Raw genomic sequence first — 18,162 nt, 5'->3', positions numbered from 1 at the left:
ACCCTTTCTGCTCCCTGTCAGGGGGCACCTTTCACTTATTCAAAAAGTATTTCCTGAGGGCCGACTGTGTAGCCAGCAGTGTCTGGCCCTAGACAAACAGTGCTGAACACTGTTCAGGATAGACATAAACTGGAGAGGAGGACACAGACTAGAAACAAACAATAAAGGAAAAAGACAAATACCAGGGTTGGAAGTGCTGTTAAAAACAACAACGGAGTAGAATTGCCCCATAGGGTTTCCAAGGAGTGGCTAGTGGATACGAAATTGTTAAGACAATAAAATAACGTGGTGTGATGGAGAGTCTGGGTGCTACTGGGGCTCAGAGGAGGCCTCAATGAGGAGGGGTAGCTCAAATAAGATCTTAATGGCAAGAAGGACACGCATGATCAACCAACGCCCACCTGCACCTTCCCCAGATGAGGTCATGACACTGTGTCTTTTTCCTTCACAACCCTTATCACAGTTGCAATTTTCTATTTGTTCATGTGATTATCTGATTATTTCGTGAGCCCCCCCCCTCCCCGAAATCTCCATGTGGCTACTTTTGCTTATCATTGCCTGGCACAAAACGGGCACTTGGTTAATATTTGATGAATTAATGGTCATCCTATTGGCAAGTGCCAAACCAGCAAAACCAGCTGCTGTTGAGTCATGTCCAACTCATGGCGACCCCGTGCGTGTCAGAGCAGAACTATGCTCCGTAGGGTTTTCAATGACTGATTTTTCAGAAGTAGATCACCAGACCATTCTTCTGAGGAGCCTCTGGGTGGACTCAGACCTCCAGCCTTCCGGTTAGCAGTGTGTTGACCATTTGCACCACCCAGGGACTCACCTGGCTTTATAAAACCCAGGAATTATAAGTAATTATAAGGCAAGTACCCACCTACCCGCTGCTGTCAAGTATATTCCAATTCATGGTGACCCTAGGACAAGTAAAACTGCCCCAGAAGGTTTCCAAGGCTGTAAATCTTTGTGGAAGCAGACTGCCACATCTTTTCCCCATGGAGCTGCTGGTGGATTCGGACTGTTGACCTTTTGATTAGCAGCCAGGTGCTTTAACCACTGTGCCTCCAAGGCTCCTAAGGCAAGTACCCATAAAATTCATGGCTGTCAAGTTGATTGCAACTCATATCAACCTTGTAGGATGAAGTAGAACTGCTGCATAGGGTTTCCAAAGAGCAGCTGGTGGATTTGAACTGCCAACCTGGTTGGCAGCCAAGTTCTTAACCAGTGCATCACCAGGGTGTCAAGACAAGTACCAAACCAACCAAACCAAACCCGTTGCAATCAAGTTGATTCCAACTCACGGTGGCCCTATAGTACAGACTAGAACTGCCCCATAGAGTTTCCAAGGAATGGCTGGTGAATTCAAACTGCTGACCTTTTGGTTAGCAGCTGTAGCACTTCACCACTACGCCACCAGGTTTCCCAAGGCAAGTACAGTGCATCATAAATCCTGATTGGGACACTTAGGTAGCAAGAGGTTAGCCACAACTTTCTAGCTCCGGACCTAATTGAATAATCTTTTTCAGAGGCAGTTTTGCTGGCAGCTGCCTCAGCAAGCCCAATGTAAGACCTGAGAACATTCTAGAAGGGAGCAAGAAGCAAGAGGCAGGGGCTCGGGCATCTTGGGGACTGCCTGCTGCAGGAGCTCACCTCCCTCCTAGAAGGACCAAGATCCCAGAGCAGTGGATTGGGTTCATCTGCAACGTGGAGCTCTGCAGGCCTGGAAGTGGGTTCTGTTGGCTAAGCGGAATTTTCCTACCCCTAGCTGAGAAGCTGGAGAAGCTGGCTCACTGCTAATTTCATTTTCCTAACTCACCAGCTTGGCAAGGCCTCAGCTGCCCAACCCAGCAGACAGCTTGCTCCTCTAGCTGCAGTTTCTTGGAGCCTCTTACCCAGTTCCCCCAGCCAAAGAAAGAAAGCTGTGACTCACCAGAAATTTTAATTGCTATTTTCTGGCTGTAAGAAAAGAAAAGAAAATATGTATGTGAAAGTTCTAACATTATGACTTAGCTCAGCAGCTTCTGCCTGCTGGGTGGACACTTGAACGCAAGGTTGGAAAAGCAGAAAAAACACTCAGAATGTGCCTTGGAGGAGGGAGTGCCTGGGCCAGGTGTGTTTTGATATCTGTTCCAAAAGGGAGGCTGAACTAGCCACGGTGACTGTTGGTATGGAGTGCTGGATCCCAAGTCCAGGTGATTCCATTTTCAAAAGAGAAAAGCATCCTGCTGAAAACGGAAGGGCAGAGCCTGAATAGCCCGGAAGGCCAGTGTCCGGCTCTGTCATATGGGGCCTGGGTGCTCCTTCCTAAAGACCCACTGAAATCCAGATGACAGAGGAATGAAGCTCAACACGCTCACCAGAGTCTGAGAGACCACTCCCCACTCCTCTCCTGCCACAGGCCCCTCTAGTGTCGCCCTGCACCCTTCCTCCTACACCTTGCTTCCTGGGCTCCAGCCACTCCTGCTGGCCTTTCCTTAAATGCACAAAACTTCCCACTACAGTGAGCCTCTATCCATTCTATTACCTCTGCCTGGAACTCTCTCCCACCAGCCCACCCTCCCAACCCCCTTCACCTGGCCCCTCCAACTCTTCCTGTAGATCTCAACCTAATGACTTCTTCCTCGGGGACATTTAAGTGACCCCCAAATCAGGTCAGGTCACCTTGTGTGGGCTTTCATGGCACCATGCTCTCTCCTTTCTAGCTCTTTCTGCAGTTGGGACTTTGCACACATTTATGGGAATCCTTGAGAGATATCTGTTTCTCTCCTTCACTAGACTCGAAGCTCCATGGAGGCAGGAACTGTGTCTATGTGTGCTCAAAACCATGTCCCTGAGGCCTGGCCAATACGAAATATTCAGTAAAAATTTGTTGGATGGATGAACGACTGAATGAGCAACCTCAGAGCTGCTTTCTGGTGTTTAGCCTCAGGTTGAATGATGTGATTTGAGTAGCCGGCCAGAGGGGTAAGTGACCTGCACAAGGTCACACAGCTGGTACGGCAGACTCAGGGTGAAAGCCCACCCCTGTGTCCAGATGTCTCTATTTCATCATGCTGGCATCTGTGGCCTTGGTTCTGACCCACTTCCCTCTTTTTTTTTTTTTCATGTGGGGAGAGCCTGGTGCCATGTGGTCAAGGCCACAGAAGCCAGGTTTCTACAGAGTGGTCAACTCCACCCAGACCCTGGTTATATCCAGCCAAGTTCACCCCAACCTTTTATTTCACAAATAAGCTGCTCCACAGAAGAGAGCCGGGGTGGGTGAGTGTGGGTGATCCCAATTCTTGGAGAACCAAGGGCACTGGCTGGATGGCAGTCTGGAAATCATCTCTGCCGAGGACAGGCTGGCACGTCGTCGCCATCCCAAATAGGGCCTAGCCCTTTTCCGGGTGACTGGCCAGGGAGGGAGCCACAGTGGCCTGGCCCTGCCCCATCCCTCTGGCCACAGCCTTGCCAGACCTCCTGGGGATTTGCCTCTTACTGCATTGTGGTCACGCACATTTGTAGAGCGTTCATATCAGTCCACGGTTTCACATATCTTCCAAGCACTTCCTGCCGGCTTTCGCATTTGTCTCTCTAGCCCAGATAGCTCCATCTGGATGTTCTCTAAGCCCTTCAGACTTGTCATGTTCAAATTCAACTCAATGTTTTCCCTCCCCATCTCTCCCCAGGGTTGCTTCTCCTTATCTTAATAAATGCCACTTCTACTCTCCTAGGGGCCCAAACCAGAAAACCTGGGAGTTGTCCTGGACATCTTTTACTCCCAACCTCCAGTCCCAGCCCCCATCCAGTCAATCTCCAAGATCAGTCAATTTACCACCTGAGTATTTCTGGAATCCCTCAACATCTCTCTTGACTCTCTCGAGCCCGCTCTCTGCACTTTAGCTGGAGTGAGAGTCTGAAAATGCAACTTTCTCCCTTCACTCCCCTGCTCTGAACCCTTCAGTGGCTCCCACTGACCTCAGGACTAAGCCCAAACTCTTTAATGGGACTTACAGGCCCTTTGCAATCTGGCCACCACCTAATTCTCCAACCTCATTTCCCGTTCCCACCCTGGAACACCGTGCTCACCCCAGCCATGTTCAGCCCACCAACATGCTCTCTCCTGCCAGTCTCTGGGCCTTTGTTCATCATATATCGCTATCTAGAAACCTCTTCCCCATCAAACTCCATTCCAGCGTTTAGTTCTTAGCCTAGAAAGCACCTCCTCCAGGAAGCCATCCATGACCACCCCATCTTTAAACCTGCGTGAGTGCCCCTCCTTTGCTCCGTAGCCTCCTGCCTGTCCATCACTACATTTATGAGGCTGTATCATGGTTTTCTCATTCCTTGTGTGTCTCCCTGGCTCAAGGGAAGGCTTGTGGGAGCAGGGCCTTGCCTGCCCTGGTCTCTGTGGCATCACAGCACCTAGTATGCACATACCAAGACAGACAATGAATGAGTGAAAGTAGTCAAGCTTCCCAGAGGCTGCACACTTCAACTTGACAAGCCCTTGTCTGCTTTGGGTAACTTCCTCCTCCTCCTGCTCCTTGTTCTGCCTGCCTTAGGCGGCACTGCCTCCTGGTCCTGTTTCTGATAAGAAAAGCTGTCCTCTCTGTTCTTCCTCTGATGGTATCTCTCTGGCCAGGTGACCTAATTAATGGTCCCCAAGCTGTCCCAGTGCCTCTGCACCTTTTCAAGATCACTTGTCTTTTTTCTTCCCTCTGAAACTCACCTTGTTGCTCTGACTTCCATGAATTTTGCACATTTAATTCCCTGATGCCATTCAACTTGGTTTATCCCAGGCTGAGCTAAGCCCCTGAAGTAATTTAGGTAACAGCTCAATTTTCTCATCTCTCCTTTAATCTTTCCATTTCCATCATCACCTAGTGAGCTGTGAAAAATGGGATAAATGAAGTATTTTCTGCCTAAACCTACCCTTGCAGTTCTTATCTCAGTTCATGTCATCAGCATTTACTCAGTCGCCTGAGGTCCAGACCTCAGAATCACCATCCAACCCACCTCCCTGTCCCCTCTATTTCCAGCAGTCTCTAAGATTATCTGGTCTCACGTTGAGTCTCTCAAGTCCAGTTTTCTTTGGCCACACTGCCATCACCCGGCCCTCACTGTCCCTCCTCTCTGGGACTAAGATTACCTCCTGCCTCCAGCACGATACCTACATCCATTCATCCATCCGCCCATCCGTCTGCCCATCCTCCAAGTTGCCTCCTATGATCTTTCTAAACCATGCATCCATTAGCTCATAAAACAAGAAAACCAGACCCATTGCCGTTAAGTCACTTCTGGCTCACAGCGACCCTATAGGACAGAGTAGAACTGCCCCGTAGGGTTTCCGAGGCTGTAAATCTTTATGGAAGCAGACTGCCACATCTTTCTCTTGTGGAGTGGCTGGTGGGCTCAAACTGCTGATCTTTTGTTTCGCAGCTGAGGGCTTAACCACTGCGATACCAGGGCTCCTGGTTAACTCATACTTCTGCTTAATGACTTTCTTGATGACCCACTGCCTACAGCAAGGGTTCTCAAGCCTGGCTGCGCATTTGAATCTTTTATTGTTGTTGTTAGCTACCATTGAGTTGACCCCCGACTCATGGTGACCTAGGCACAATAAGATTTTTTAGAATCTTCTATAGAGCGTTTTAAAAAGTATCAGTTAATTGATCTTAGATGTGGCCTGGGTCTTGGTGTTTTTAAAAGCTCCCCAAGTGATTCTAAAGTCCTACTCAGATTGAGCACCATGTGGCCTAGAGGATAAAGTCCAGACTCCTTAGCTTTGCAATCAATACCCACCACAATCGAGCTCTTAACTTATCTCCCCAGCCTCACGTCCTCCCTTACCACACTCTGAGTTACATCTCTACTGAGCTACTTCCCTATTTTATACCCACAATTCCCTCTGCCTACAATTCCATTCTTTCTCTGCCCTTCTCTCCATTTGGAAAACTCCATCCTTCAAGACCCAGCGCAAATATGACTTCCTCTCATAGGTCTCTTTTCCATAGTATTTACTGTGTGTTAGGCAAGTTGCTGGGCACTGGATGTGGTGAATAAAACAGGAACAGTCCCTGTTCTCAAAGGTCTTACAGTCAGGTAAGGGAGGGTAGGGGTGGAGAATGGAAACTCCAAAGGCAGAGGCTGTCAGTCCTGAGTGTGCATCAGAACCCCCTAGAGGGCTGGTTAAAACAAAGATGCTGGGCCTCTCCCCCAGAGTTTCATGTTCAGTAAGTCTGGGGTGGCCCTAAGAACTTGCATTTCCAACATGTTCCCAAGTGATGCTGATGCAGCTGACCCAGGAACCACACTTTGAGAGTCCCCACCTTAGCATATAGTCAGAGGAGTCCTCTCTAGAGATATGTCTTAGTCTCCTACGGCTGCCCTGACAAAGTACCGCAGACCGGGTGGCTTAAAACAACAGAAATTTATTCTCTCCCAGCTCTGGAGGCTGGAAGTCCAAAATCAAGGTGTTAGCAGAGCCATGCTCTCTCTTTGAAGGCTCTAGGGTAAGATCCTTCCTTGCCTCTTCGTAGCTTCTGGTGGTTCCTAGCAATCCTTGGCATTGCTTGACTTGTAGATGTATTACTCCAGTCTCTGCCTCTGTCTTCACATGGGCATCTTCCCTGTTTCTGTGTGTCTTCATCTCTTCTTATAAAGACACTGGTCATAGTGGATTAGGAGCTACCCTACTCCGTTATGACCTCATGTTAACTAATAGCAGCTTCAAAGACCCTATTTCCCAATGAGGTTACACTCACAGGTGCTGGGGTTAGGGCTTCAACATGTCTTTTTGGGAGACAGAAGTCAATCCATATCAGGAGTTATGATTGAAGCTGAGATCTAGAGGAAGAGAAGGAGACAGTCAAGAGAAGAGCAGGGGCTAACGCATTCCAGGTGGAGGGAACAGCATGCATGAAGGTCCCAGGTGGAAAGAACTTGGCACATAAGCAGAAGGAACTGTGACTGGTACATAGAGAGCACGGCGGGAGAGCAGCGCTTTCTCCAACTTCTCAGGCAGAATTGATGCTCCATGTGTGACTCTATTATCATGCTTTATTGCCTTCCACTGTTAATTCTTTTCTTCTGACTCAACATTCGACTGTGCATACCTCCAAGGCAGGGTCTATGTCAAGGTCACCTTTCTGTGCTTGAGCCTAACAGAGACCTGACATAAGTAAACGGTGAGTGATTTCTGGCTGGGTGGCTGAATGTCGTGTTCTGGCTCTTTCTAGGCTATAAGCAAAGAAGAATTCTGTTCATTTCTCCTATAGCAGCATGTCTCATGTGCTTTGCCTTCCTCTCCTTTCCCCAGACAGTTCCCAACATATCTGTCTTCTATCTAAACCAAATTCCCTTCTCCCAAATTCTTCCCACCTTGACAGATTTTCAGCCCATTTGGTGAAAGAAAGAAAAATTTCTCTGTTAAGTGACCTCTCTTCACCTATCCTTCCCAAACCCAGGGAGTTGGGAGGTGGGTGTGGTAGCCCAGGGGCCCTCAGGGCTGTACTATCTGGCACCCCCACGTGCCTTTGGGGCGGGCGAGTAGTCATGGCAAGAGTCAGCAGAGTTCTCTTCCCTAAACACACTGATGGAGCCCCTGGGTGGGCAAACGGTTAAAGTGCTCGGCTGCTGTCCAGAACGTTGGAGACTCGAGTCTACCCAGAGGCACCTCAGAAGAAAGGCCTGGTGATCTACTTCTGAAAAATCAGTCATTGAAAACCCTATGGAACACAGTTGTACTCTGACACACATGGGGTCACCACGAGTCAGAATCTACTCCATGGCAACTAAAACCCATAAAACCTATTGCCATCGAGTTGTTTCTGACTCATGGCGACCCTATAAGACAGAGTAGAACTGCCTCATATGGTTTCCAAGGAATGCCTGGTAGATTTAAACTGCCAGCGTTTTGGTTAGCAGCCATAGCTCTTAACCACTTCACCACCAGGGGTTCCCCATGGTAACTGGTGACTGGTAAATACGCAGATAGAGGGAGGCTGCATTTCCTGAGAGCAGAACCATGGCCAGTTCTGGGAAGTGGCCCAGGCTCAAGGGCAGGGGTAGAGCAAGTCAGGCCTGGTAGGACCCTTAGAGCTGGCCACTCTCAGCTGGTGCATAGGCCTCTCCCTCACATCCGGCCTTTCCAACCCCTCCTGCCTGCACTGGAAAGTGGAGTAAGGGAGAGACTCAGGGGCAGAAGGCAAGAACTGCACGACAGATAATCCATGTGGCAAGATGGGATTCTTGGTTTGACTTTTGGTTTCGGTTTCTAATTGCCCTCCCTTCTTCCTTCCTAGAGAATAGTGTATGTGCACCCTAACAGAGGGATCTTTGGTAAAGTGTAGGTAAGACAGATACCCTTCTGTTTCATTAGTATCCTAAGCTTTGAGAAACAATGGGATAGATCTGTGGTTCTCAGATCTGAGAACATCAGAATCACCAGGGGGCTCGGCCGAACCCAAATGGCTGGGCCCAGCCCTAGGTCTCCTGACTCGGCAGGTCTGGGGTGAGACTTGAGAATCTGCATGTCTAACAAGTTCCCAGGTGATGCTGATGCTCCTGGTCTGGGGATCCCACTTTGAGAACCACTGTTTTGTGATAATACTCAGTATATGCTAAGAATCTATCAGTCATAGTAGGACAAAGGTTTGTCTTGGATGTGCCTTACTCAAAGTGTTGTTGTTAGGTGCTGTTGAGTCGGTTGTGACTCATAGTGACCCCATGTACAACAGAATAAAACACTGCCTGCTCCTGCATCATCCTCACAATTGTTGTTATGCTTGAACCCATTGTTACAGCCACTGTGTTGGTCCATCTTGCTGAGCATCTTCCTCTCTTTTGCTGACCCTCTGCTTTACCAAGCATGATGTCCTTCTCCAGGGACTGGTCCCTCCTGGTGACATGTCCAAAGTACGTGCGATGAAGTCTCGCCATCCTTGCTTTCAAGGAGCATTCTGGCTGTACTTCCTCCAAGACAGATTTGTTTGTTCTTCTGGCAGTCCATGGCATATTCAATATTCTTCACCAACACCATAATTCAAAGGCATCACTTTTTCCTCAGCCTTCCTTATTCATTGTCTAGCTTTTGCATACCTATGAGGTGATCGAAAATACCATGGCTTGAGTCAGGCTCACCTTAGTTCTCAAAGTGGCATTTTTTTTTTTTTTTAACACTTTAAAGAGGCCTTTTGCAGCAGATTTGCCCAATGCAATATGTCGTTTGATTTCTTGACTGCTGCTTCCATGGGTGTTGATTGTGGATCCAAGTAAAATGAAATCCTTGACAACTTGAGTCTTTTGTCCATTTATCATGATGTTGCTTATTGGTCCAGTTGTGAGGATTTTTGTTTTCTTTACGTTGAGGTGTAATCCACACTGAAGGCTGTAGTCTTTGATCATCATCAGTAAGTGCTTCATGTCCTCTTCACTTTCACCTAACAAGGTTGTGTCATCTGCATATCAAAGGTTGTTAATAAGTCTTCCTCCAATCCTGATGCACTGTTCTTCTTCATGCAGTCCAGCTTCTCAGATTATTTTACTCAAAGTAGCTTTCCTTAACCCCTCTTCCTAAACACAGACCCCCTGTCCCTCTCCCCTAGCTTCATCAAGGGGCAAAGCCATGTGTAAGCTAGTTTCTAGGAAGCCAAGAGACAGAAGGTGATACCTGGGGAAGAGCAAAGGGTTTAAGAGTCTGAGGGCCTGGGGGAGGCAGGAAAGAAGAAAAAAGGTGTCCACTTTCTGTTCTTTCCACTGCATAATTCTAGAAATCATACAAATATTTCAAACACAATTGGTCTAGTGTTTCTTAGCCCCAAGGAAGGCAGCTTTCTCTCAGAAGGGAGAAGTGTGTGTAGCAAATGCTAAATTCAATGGAAGAATAGAATGGGATAGGATTTATCATCAAAGACTGAGTTTAGGCCCAGCTCTGCTAGCTTCATGACCTTGGGAGAATCACTTCACCTCTTGTGGCTTCCATTTCCTCAGCCTTAAAATGTATCGTAGTAAAACCAGCCTTGAGGGGAGGCTGCAAGTGTCAAAGAGCTAAGGTGGGCAACAGTGTAAAAACCTTGTAGATGACAGTACATATGAAGCCAACCAGAGCTGCTTTGGTTTCCACAGGAAGGATCAGTACCTTCTCTCGCCCGTGAACTGCTGGTATCTGGTCCTGCATCAGACCAGGCGGGAGAGCCGAGACCATGCTACCCTCAATGACATCTTCATGAACAATGTCATCGTCCGCCTTTCTCAGATCAGCGAGGATGTCATCAGGCTCTTCAAAAAGGTGGGCAAGCGGGCTGCCCCACCTGCCCTGGTCTTTATTCCAGGCTGGCCACGGCAATACTGTGCTAGCCAGGGGAGGATGTGGTTTGGGGAGATGGGTCCAGGAGGGCAGGGTGAGTGTCTGTGGCAGGTGTGTTGAAGGGTACAAGGGGCTGAGCACTGGACTTGGCACCCGAGATCCTGAGCCTGAACTCTGAATATTCCTTTTAAAGGCTATGTGATCTCAGCCACTTCAGCAACAACCATCACAAAAATAAAAACCTTTGCGTCATTAGGTAAGTAATACATGTCCATTGTAGGAAATCTGGAAAAACAGAGATGAGTACACACACAGAAAATTAAAATAGCCTGAAATGTTTCCACTCAGAAATAATCACTTTGGTGTGCTAGACATTTTTTCACATGTACATATACAAATATATTTTCTATGGATGCTTATATTTATACATTTTCCCAAATAAGATTATAGTGTGCTTATGATTTTACTATCTGCTTATGTCTTCTAGCAATCTATTATAAAATTTTGCCACATCAATAAATATATCTTTATAACATTTTTAATAATGACGTAGTATTTCATTATATATTGTTGTTGTTGGTTGCCGTTGAGTCGATTTTGGCTCATAGTAGCTCCACGTGAGAGAGTAGAACTGGCCCATAGGGTTTTCAAGGTTGTAATAATCTTTATTGGAGAAGATCGCCAGGTATTTCTTCCATGAAAACACTGGATGGGTTAGAAACACCAACCTTTTGATGAGCAGCCTAGTGCTTAACTGTTATGGCACCAGGTCTCTTTTATTTCATTATATTGATGTGCCCTCATTTAACCAATCTCTTACTGTTGAGCACTTAGGTTATTTCTATTGTTTTACTCTTATAAATAAATGCTGCTGTGAGCTTCTTTGTATAAGACGCCTTTGTCACAACCACTGTTATTCTCTTAGGACTGGTCTCCGCAACAGGAATTTTAGGGTTGTAGTGACTTTGAGGGAGTTTGGCGATGATCAAGGAAGAAGATAGAACATGAAGTAGCAGTGTTGCACGCCAAGTTATTTATTGGGGCCGATGCACTGACAGCTGCATGTAGAGAGTGGTCCCCCACAGCCAGAGGGCCTCCAGGGGCCGGTGCCTCAGGGAACCACCAGAAGGGGCAAAGAAGCCCTGGAGGAGAGGAGAAAAAAGGGGGAAGGATTACTTATACTGAGACAATGTACTTCTGCAGCAAGGTGGGGAGTCTCTGGGTCAGAGAGTGCTGAAGGACAGACACAGCTGGGGTTCTTTATACCTACAAGGTTTTATCTTTCTAGGGCTAGCAGGTGTTGGGTGCAGTTTATTGGGATAGGTAAAGCAGAGATGCTCTAAGTGGCTAAAAATCTGCTTATTGGGGCCATTTTAAAAATAATTGCATGTGTAAGAATTAGAGTTTGGAAACCAGTGGGCTTTTTGGGCTATCAGTCCTCAGCTTGCTATGAAGAAGTAAACAACCTGGGGCCAATACATAGATTCTTATTTATATAATATGGGCCAAAAGATATGCTCATTTTTAAGGCTTTTGATAGTGTGCCCAGTTGCTTTCTGAAGGGTTTGCCTAAATGTTTGCAGAACTGAACTTCTGTGAACCTCGGTTCCCTTGTCTGTAAAATGGGCAAGTCACCAAGCCTCTGTGAACCTCACATTCTTTGTCTATAAAATGGGGTTAAGCCCAACTACTTCCCAGGGGCAGCTTGAGGGTTAAATGAAATGGTGCATGTGAAGGAGAGAGACATCATTGCAAAGTGGTTTGGGTGGAGTCTCCGGGTCCAGAATTCTTAAAATCCTGGTTCAATTATTTATTAACTACGTGTCTTTGAGTTTGTTACTTAAATTTTCTATGCCTCAGTGTCCTCATTTGGGAAATGGGAAGAGATACCCCCAGGGCTGTTGTAAGGCCTGGAGAGCAGCACCTGACATTTAGTAAGCATTTAGTGAATGCTATTATCATACAAATATAAGAGGTTATTGGTTAAAGCTCTCGACTGCTAACTGAAAGGTGAGTAGTTTGAAACCACCAGCAGCTCTGTGGGAGAAAGATATGGCAGTCTGCTTCTATAAAGGTTTACAGCCTTGGAAACCCCGTGAGTCGCTATAAGTTGGAATTGACTCAATGCAGTGGGCTTATAAGGGGCCATTATTACTAAAAACGAGCCCTGGTGGCACAGTGGTTAAGCACTCGGCAGCTAACCAAAAGGTTGGTAGTTTGAACCCACCAGCTGCTCCATGGGAGAAAGATGTGGCAGCTGCTTCTGTAAAGATTACAGCCTTGGAAGCCCTGGGGGGCAGTTCTACCCTGTCCTGTAGGGTTGCTACGAGTTGGAATCAACTCAACGGCAATGGGTTTGGTTTCGGTTTTATTACTGCTAAAATAATCTAGCTCATCTCTTTTTGGTAGGTGCCGGTTTTAGGGATTTGGTGACCTGGGATTCCCAGAAGCACAAGTGAGAGGAAAAGTCAATCTAAATATAATCTCTCCATTGTCTGGATTTGGACTCTCCACTCTGAGGATTACTCACATAGCAAAATTGCCATCCTAGTCTCTTTTCCTCCTGCTATACAATATGCTTCTGGTCTCCTTCTGAGGCTGTGCTTATTAAGTTTAATATTTACATTAGCAAACATAATTAGGAAGGTAACGAAAGCCTGAAACCTGCTGCCATCAAGTTAATTACGACTCATAGTGACCCTATGACAGGGTGGAACTGCCCCATAGGGTTTCAAAGGCTGTAATCTTTGTGGAAGCAGATTGCCACAACTTTCTCCCTCGGAGCAGCTGGTGGGTTTGAACTGCCAACTCTTTGGTTAGCAGCTGTGTGCTTTAGCCACTGTGCCACCAAGACTCCTTTAGGGAGGTAAATACACTGCAGAAAAAAAAAGGAAAATCCCACAGTGCTTTCCAGAGCCCAATTGAAGTGATTTAGACGTCTGCAAATTTGGACTATTGATCCCGTCATGACCGCCCACCTGCCGCTGCTGTCACATCTTTTTTCCTGGGTGGGAGTGACTCACAGAGAAAGAGTCAGCAGGGCCTTTAGGAAATGAAGGGTCTGTTTCCTGAGCTGAGCCCTGGGACAAGTGAGATAAATCTTTTCAGTTCTCATTTAGGCTGACAGCAGCCTGCCTTGTGATGGAGGTTAACAGGGTAGAAAATAATGAAAAAATGTCTACAGCTGAGCTCCTGGCTGCCTTGTTACCATGCCTGGAACAAAGGAAACGACCCAATCCCCATGGGCCAGGAGACGGGCAGGGGCCTGGGCCTGACTGGCCCATTTAGCCCAGCTTGGCCCCTTTGTGTTAAATCAGTTATATATAATCTCAGAAGCAAGGCTTGGACTCCTTAGGTAGAATAGTTCCTGCAGACCTCACAGCAACTGTCCTTTTCCCTTATGGCAGCTGGTTTCTGGTCAGAATGGGGGACGAGAGCATCACTCACCCCATTTTACAGAGGAAGAAGTAGAGCCTTCACACTGCAAGGAGAACCCCGACTTGGTGACTTTCAGCCCACTGTCATTGCTAGTAGGAGGCAGCGTGGCTGGGCTTCTGGAATCAGTCTCAGAACTGCCTCTCACTAACTGTGTGAGCGTGGGCAAGTCTCTCTGAGCCTCAGTTTTCTCATCTGGGAAATGGAGAGAATAAGAATGCCTACTTTGAGGGGCTGCTTTGAGGAATAGGGTAGGTCAAGTGACCAGAACAAGCCTGGCATTGAGTAGGTACTCATTAAATGGTGGCTCACTCACTAGTGATCCCTAAGAATGGGACCCCTCCTCATGCCTAATCTAGAGTCCTAGGGCTTAGGGTTGGTCTTCCTTGACCACCCCCCTCAGCCACTCTGGCAATGGGTCTGCAGAAAGGGGGTGGCTTCCAGGGGAAAGGCGAGGGGGCCCTTTCTGTGCTGGTCTTTTGGCTTGAGCCTGGGGCAGCTGCCCTACCTACCAGGTTCTCAGTCCTATCACTGATACTAGATGCTGTTTGCATACCTTTTCGTGGTTCTCCATTTTCCCTTTTGCAGTGAAGTCTGTTATTATGACTGCGGGCAGCGCTTCAAATTCCAGAAACCATTTTAGAATTCATTTGGACAAACGGGCTTATGTATGCAGGTGGACCTTACTTTAAGTGTGAGATGAGGGTCAGCCATAACAACACAGAATCGAACACGATATTGGAGGCCATCTGTAGTGATCAGGAATCTTAGGGTCACAAGTTATAGAACCCAAGCTCAACTGACTTTGGGAAAAAGGGAGCTTACCTGCTCTCCAGAGAGAAGCCTGGCTTCAGGAATTAGCTCCACAAATGATGTCGTCAGAACTCGGTCTCTCTGCAGCTCTTGGCTCCAATTTTCTGTTTTCCGTTTTGTGTGTGTATGGGATTGGGGGCTCTTTCTTAGCCTCTCCCTGTACAACAATCAGATGGCCCCTGTCAGCTCAAGCTTACATCCTACCTGCTTCAAACCTAGCAGAAAGTGAGTGCTCCTTTCCCCCAGAGTTGGGTTTTACAGGCTGTGATTGGGCCAGCATGGGTCGTGGTGCTCTCCTGAAGCTGTGCCTGTGGCCAGGGAGACACAGTTCCTGACCTGGGAAACACACCCACTCCTGGAGTCAGATGTACACTTGCCTCCACCTGAGCCATGGCGGTAAGGATGGGTGAGGGTGGAATTTCTGGAAAAATAGAAGAAAGGCCTAATACTCTACTTCTGAAAAAAACAGCCACTGAAAACCCTATGGTGCACAGTTCCACTCTGACATACGTGGGGTCGCCATGAATCAGAGTCAACTCCACAGCAACTAGTTGGTTTCTTCCAAGAAGAAAGGGAGAAATAAAATAATAATGTCCAATAGGCCCTCTGTTGCGTCCTTCTGTCATCTTCTGCAGAGAGTCGTGCTCCTTCTTGTCTGCTAGATCCCTCCCTCTGCTAAATCTCTCTCCATAAAGGGGCACTCATGACCTCTCAGGACAGCTCATTCCATCTGGGGACAACTGTGATTAATAGAAAATTCTGTCCCCAAATGAGGTGAAATCCTACTGTGTTTCCACTCCTCGGTCCTGGACATACTCTTGACAGCCTCACAGATTAAATCCGCATGGAAATCCATCATTTGCTAAAAGGCAGAAATCATGACCACCCATCTAAGGTTTCCCATCTCTGGATAAACATTCCACGTTCCTCCAGTTGTTCCTTGTGACTTGAATGCGTTTTCTCCCCACCTGTGTCACTCTCCCCTAGTAATGCTCCAGGTCTTCTCTGACTGGCAGAAGTTAATGTGTAGGATCAATCAGAATATTCTAGGGAAGTCTGACTAGTTCAGAGTGGAGCAGAGTTACCTGTTATTGTCCGCTGATGTCCAGTCAGCCCTCACTCATGGTGACCCCATGCACAATGGAACAAAATGCTGCCCGGTCCTGTGCCATCCCCATGATCAGTTGTGGATCAGATCATCATGATCCATAAGGTTTTCACTGGCTGATTTTTAGAAACAGATTTCCAGGCCTTTCCTCCTAGTCCATCTTAGTCTGGAAGCTCTGCTGAAACCTGTTCAGCATCATAGCAACACACAAACCTCCACTGACAGACGGGTGGTGGCTGCACATGAAGTGCTCTGGCCCGGAATAGAACTCGAGTCTCCAGCATGGAAGGCAAAAGTTTTACCACTGACCTACCACTGCCCTCAGGGTTGCCTAAACTCTTGATTTCTAATAATGAAACCGCTGAAGGCATTTGGCTTTTTAATGCTAATCTCACCACACAGTCGGCTCACTCTGAGCTCCCAGCCAGCCAAAATCCCTAGGTAATTTTTGTACCAACTGTTTTTTTAACCAATTCTATGAATTCTGCATTTGTATTTCTTTATATTTGCTCTTTCAAAACTTCTTTTTATTAGATTCTGGTCAGATGAGATCAGTGTCCTCATGTAAGTGATTTTTCAAGCAGAAATAGGGTAACTTTTACAAGAAGACCTAATGCCTTCTCTGTGAGAAAAACCTGTTTTGTAACCTCTCCATGTTCCCCATTTCTTTTATGTGGCAATTCTTTTGCCCTGTGTTTGATTCTTTTCAACCTTCCTAGTGGAGAGGTAGAAAGCAGGGGAGAGAATTGAGAATGAGTTCACAGTGGAAATGACCCTTGAGTTGGGTGTTGAAGGATGAACAGGAGTCTGTCAAGGGGGAAAGGGAGGTTGGGAGTTCAGAAAAAGTCCAGAACATGGTGGATAGAGTATGTCATAATGGAAGTCAAAGGCATCTCAGAACAGAGGCTGCAAATGGTGGTCTGCAGCTGAACTTGGCTGTCGAGTATAATCTGCTTGGCCTTCACTATGTTAAGAAAAACTGAGACAACATTTAAAAATGTGGACACTTCACATAAAAATCTGGATTTTGTGTTTCTCTTAACAAATCATTTGGCTTCATACTTGGCAGTAGTCAGCTGGAACTGAGTAGCTGAAGAATGACCATATGAGTTGTCATGGATTGAATTGTGTCCCCCAAAATATCTGTGAACTTGGCTAGGCCATGATTCCCAGTACTATGTGATTGTCCAACATTTTGTCATCTGATGTGATTTTCCTATGATAATTGTAAATTCTATCTTTGTGATGTTAATAAAGTGGGATTAGTGGCAGTTTTGTTAATGAGGCAGGACTCAATCTACAAGATTAGGTTGTGTCTTAAGGCAATCTCTTAGGAGACGGAAAAGAGAAGTAAGCAGAGAGACATGGGGACCTTGCACCACCGAGAAAGCAGCGTTGGGAGCAGAGAACATCCTTCGGATCTGGGGTTCCTGCGTGGAGAAGCTCCTAGACCAAGGGAAGATTGATGACGAAGACCTTCCTCCAGAGCTGACAGAGAGAGAAAGCCTTCCCCTGGAGCTGGTGCCCTGAATTTGGCCTTCTAGCCTACTAGACTGTGAGAGAATAAACTTCTGTTTGTTAAAGCCATCCATTTATGGTATTTCTGATAGCAGCACTAGATAACTAAGACATGAGTCTTAGAAGAAATACAACCAGAATGCTACTTAGAAGTGAGAATGGTGAGATTTCAGCTCGTTTACTTTGGCCACGTCATCATGAAAGACCATTCCCTATAAAAGGACATCATGTTTGGTAAAGTACAAGGTGACTGAAAATGAGAGAAACCCTCCATGCCTCCATGAGATGGACAGACCCAATAGTCACAGCAATGGACTCAAACATACCCATGATCATGAAGATGGCACATGACCAGGCAATATTTTGTTTTGTTATTGTAATAATGGCATGGGAGCTGTGGTATCTGACCTCCTTTAACTTCACAAGGAGAATCAAGATCAACAGCCCAAGGCTGATTCCTGTGAGGTGGAGGCCAGACATGCCACTTTTCCCTGCCGTCTTTACCAATTCTGACACCAACCATCCTTCCCGTGGCACTCTACTTCTCTGCTGAGTTCAATAATTCATTGCAATGGCCACACAGAACTCACAGACAATAGTCACAATTATGGGGTTTATTAGGGAAGTAACAGGTTACGATTCAGGTTCAGGGACATTCAGGATACAGTTCTTTGTTCAGAACAGCTTCTTCTTCTTAGCTGTGCTCTCAGGCACGCCTCCCTCTGGCCCTCAGCCTCTGCCTTGCTTGGGCAAGTGTTACAACACACTTTTAACTCTGCTGATAAGTGCCCCAAAGGCACCCCACTCAGCCAGGAAGCCTTGGCTCTAAGGCACTCAGCTTTCTCACTCCGTGGGCCAGAATTCCCACTGCATGGTGTCCTGTCGGTCTCCTGGTTCTGCTGCCATTTCTATGCCACCACTTCTTGATGTCTTCAGTGTTAGAACTCTCTTTGTCTCTCAGTCTCCTGGTTTTAGGAGCCCTTCAGTGCAGGGA

General features: G+C 46.9%; 1 protein-coding gene across 4 annotated transcripts in view; it reads left to right on the top strand.

Moving 5' to 3' along the window:
* The window catches only part of SRGAP3 (SLIT-ROBO Rho GTPase activating protein 3), a 333,060-nt gene that overhangs the window by 173,781 nt on the left and 141,117 nt on the right, over positions 1-18,162 (top strand). For all 4 annotated transcript variants that reach the window (XM_049863437.1, XM_049863436.1, XM_049863435.1 and 1 more), the window contains exon 3: positions 10,114-10,276. In XM_049863437.1, the coding sequence (XP_049719394.1) occupies positions 10,114-10,276 (163 nt within the window). The remainder of the gene's footprint in view (positions 1-10,113; positions 10,277-18,162) is intronic.

This window comes from Elephas maximus, chromosome 20 (assembly GCF_024166365.1).
Source record: "Elephas maximus indicus isolate mEleMax1 chromosome 20, mEleMax1 primary haplotype, whole genome shotgun sequence".
NCBI classification, from domain to species: domain Eukaryota; kingdom Metazoa; phylum Chordata; class Mammalia; order Proboscidea; family Elephantidae; genus Elephas; species Elephas maximus.
The sequence above is the reverse complement of the archived record's forward strand: the minus strand, read 5'-3'. Positions and strand labels throughout refer to the sequence as shown.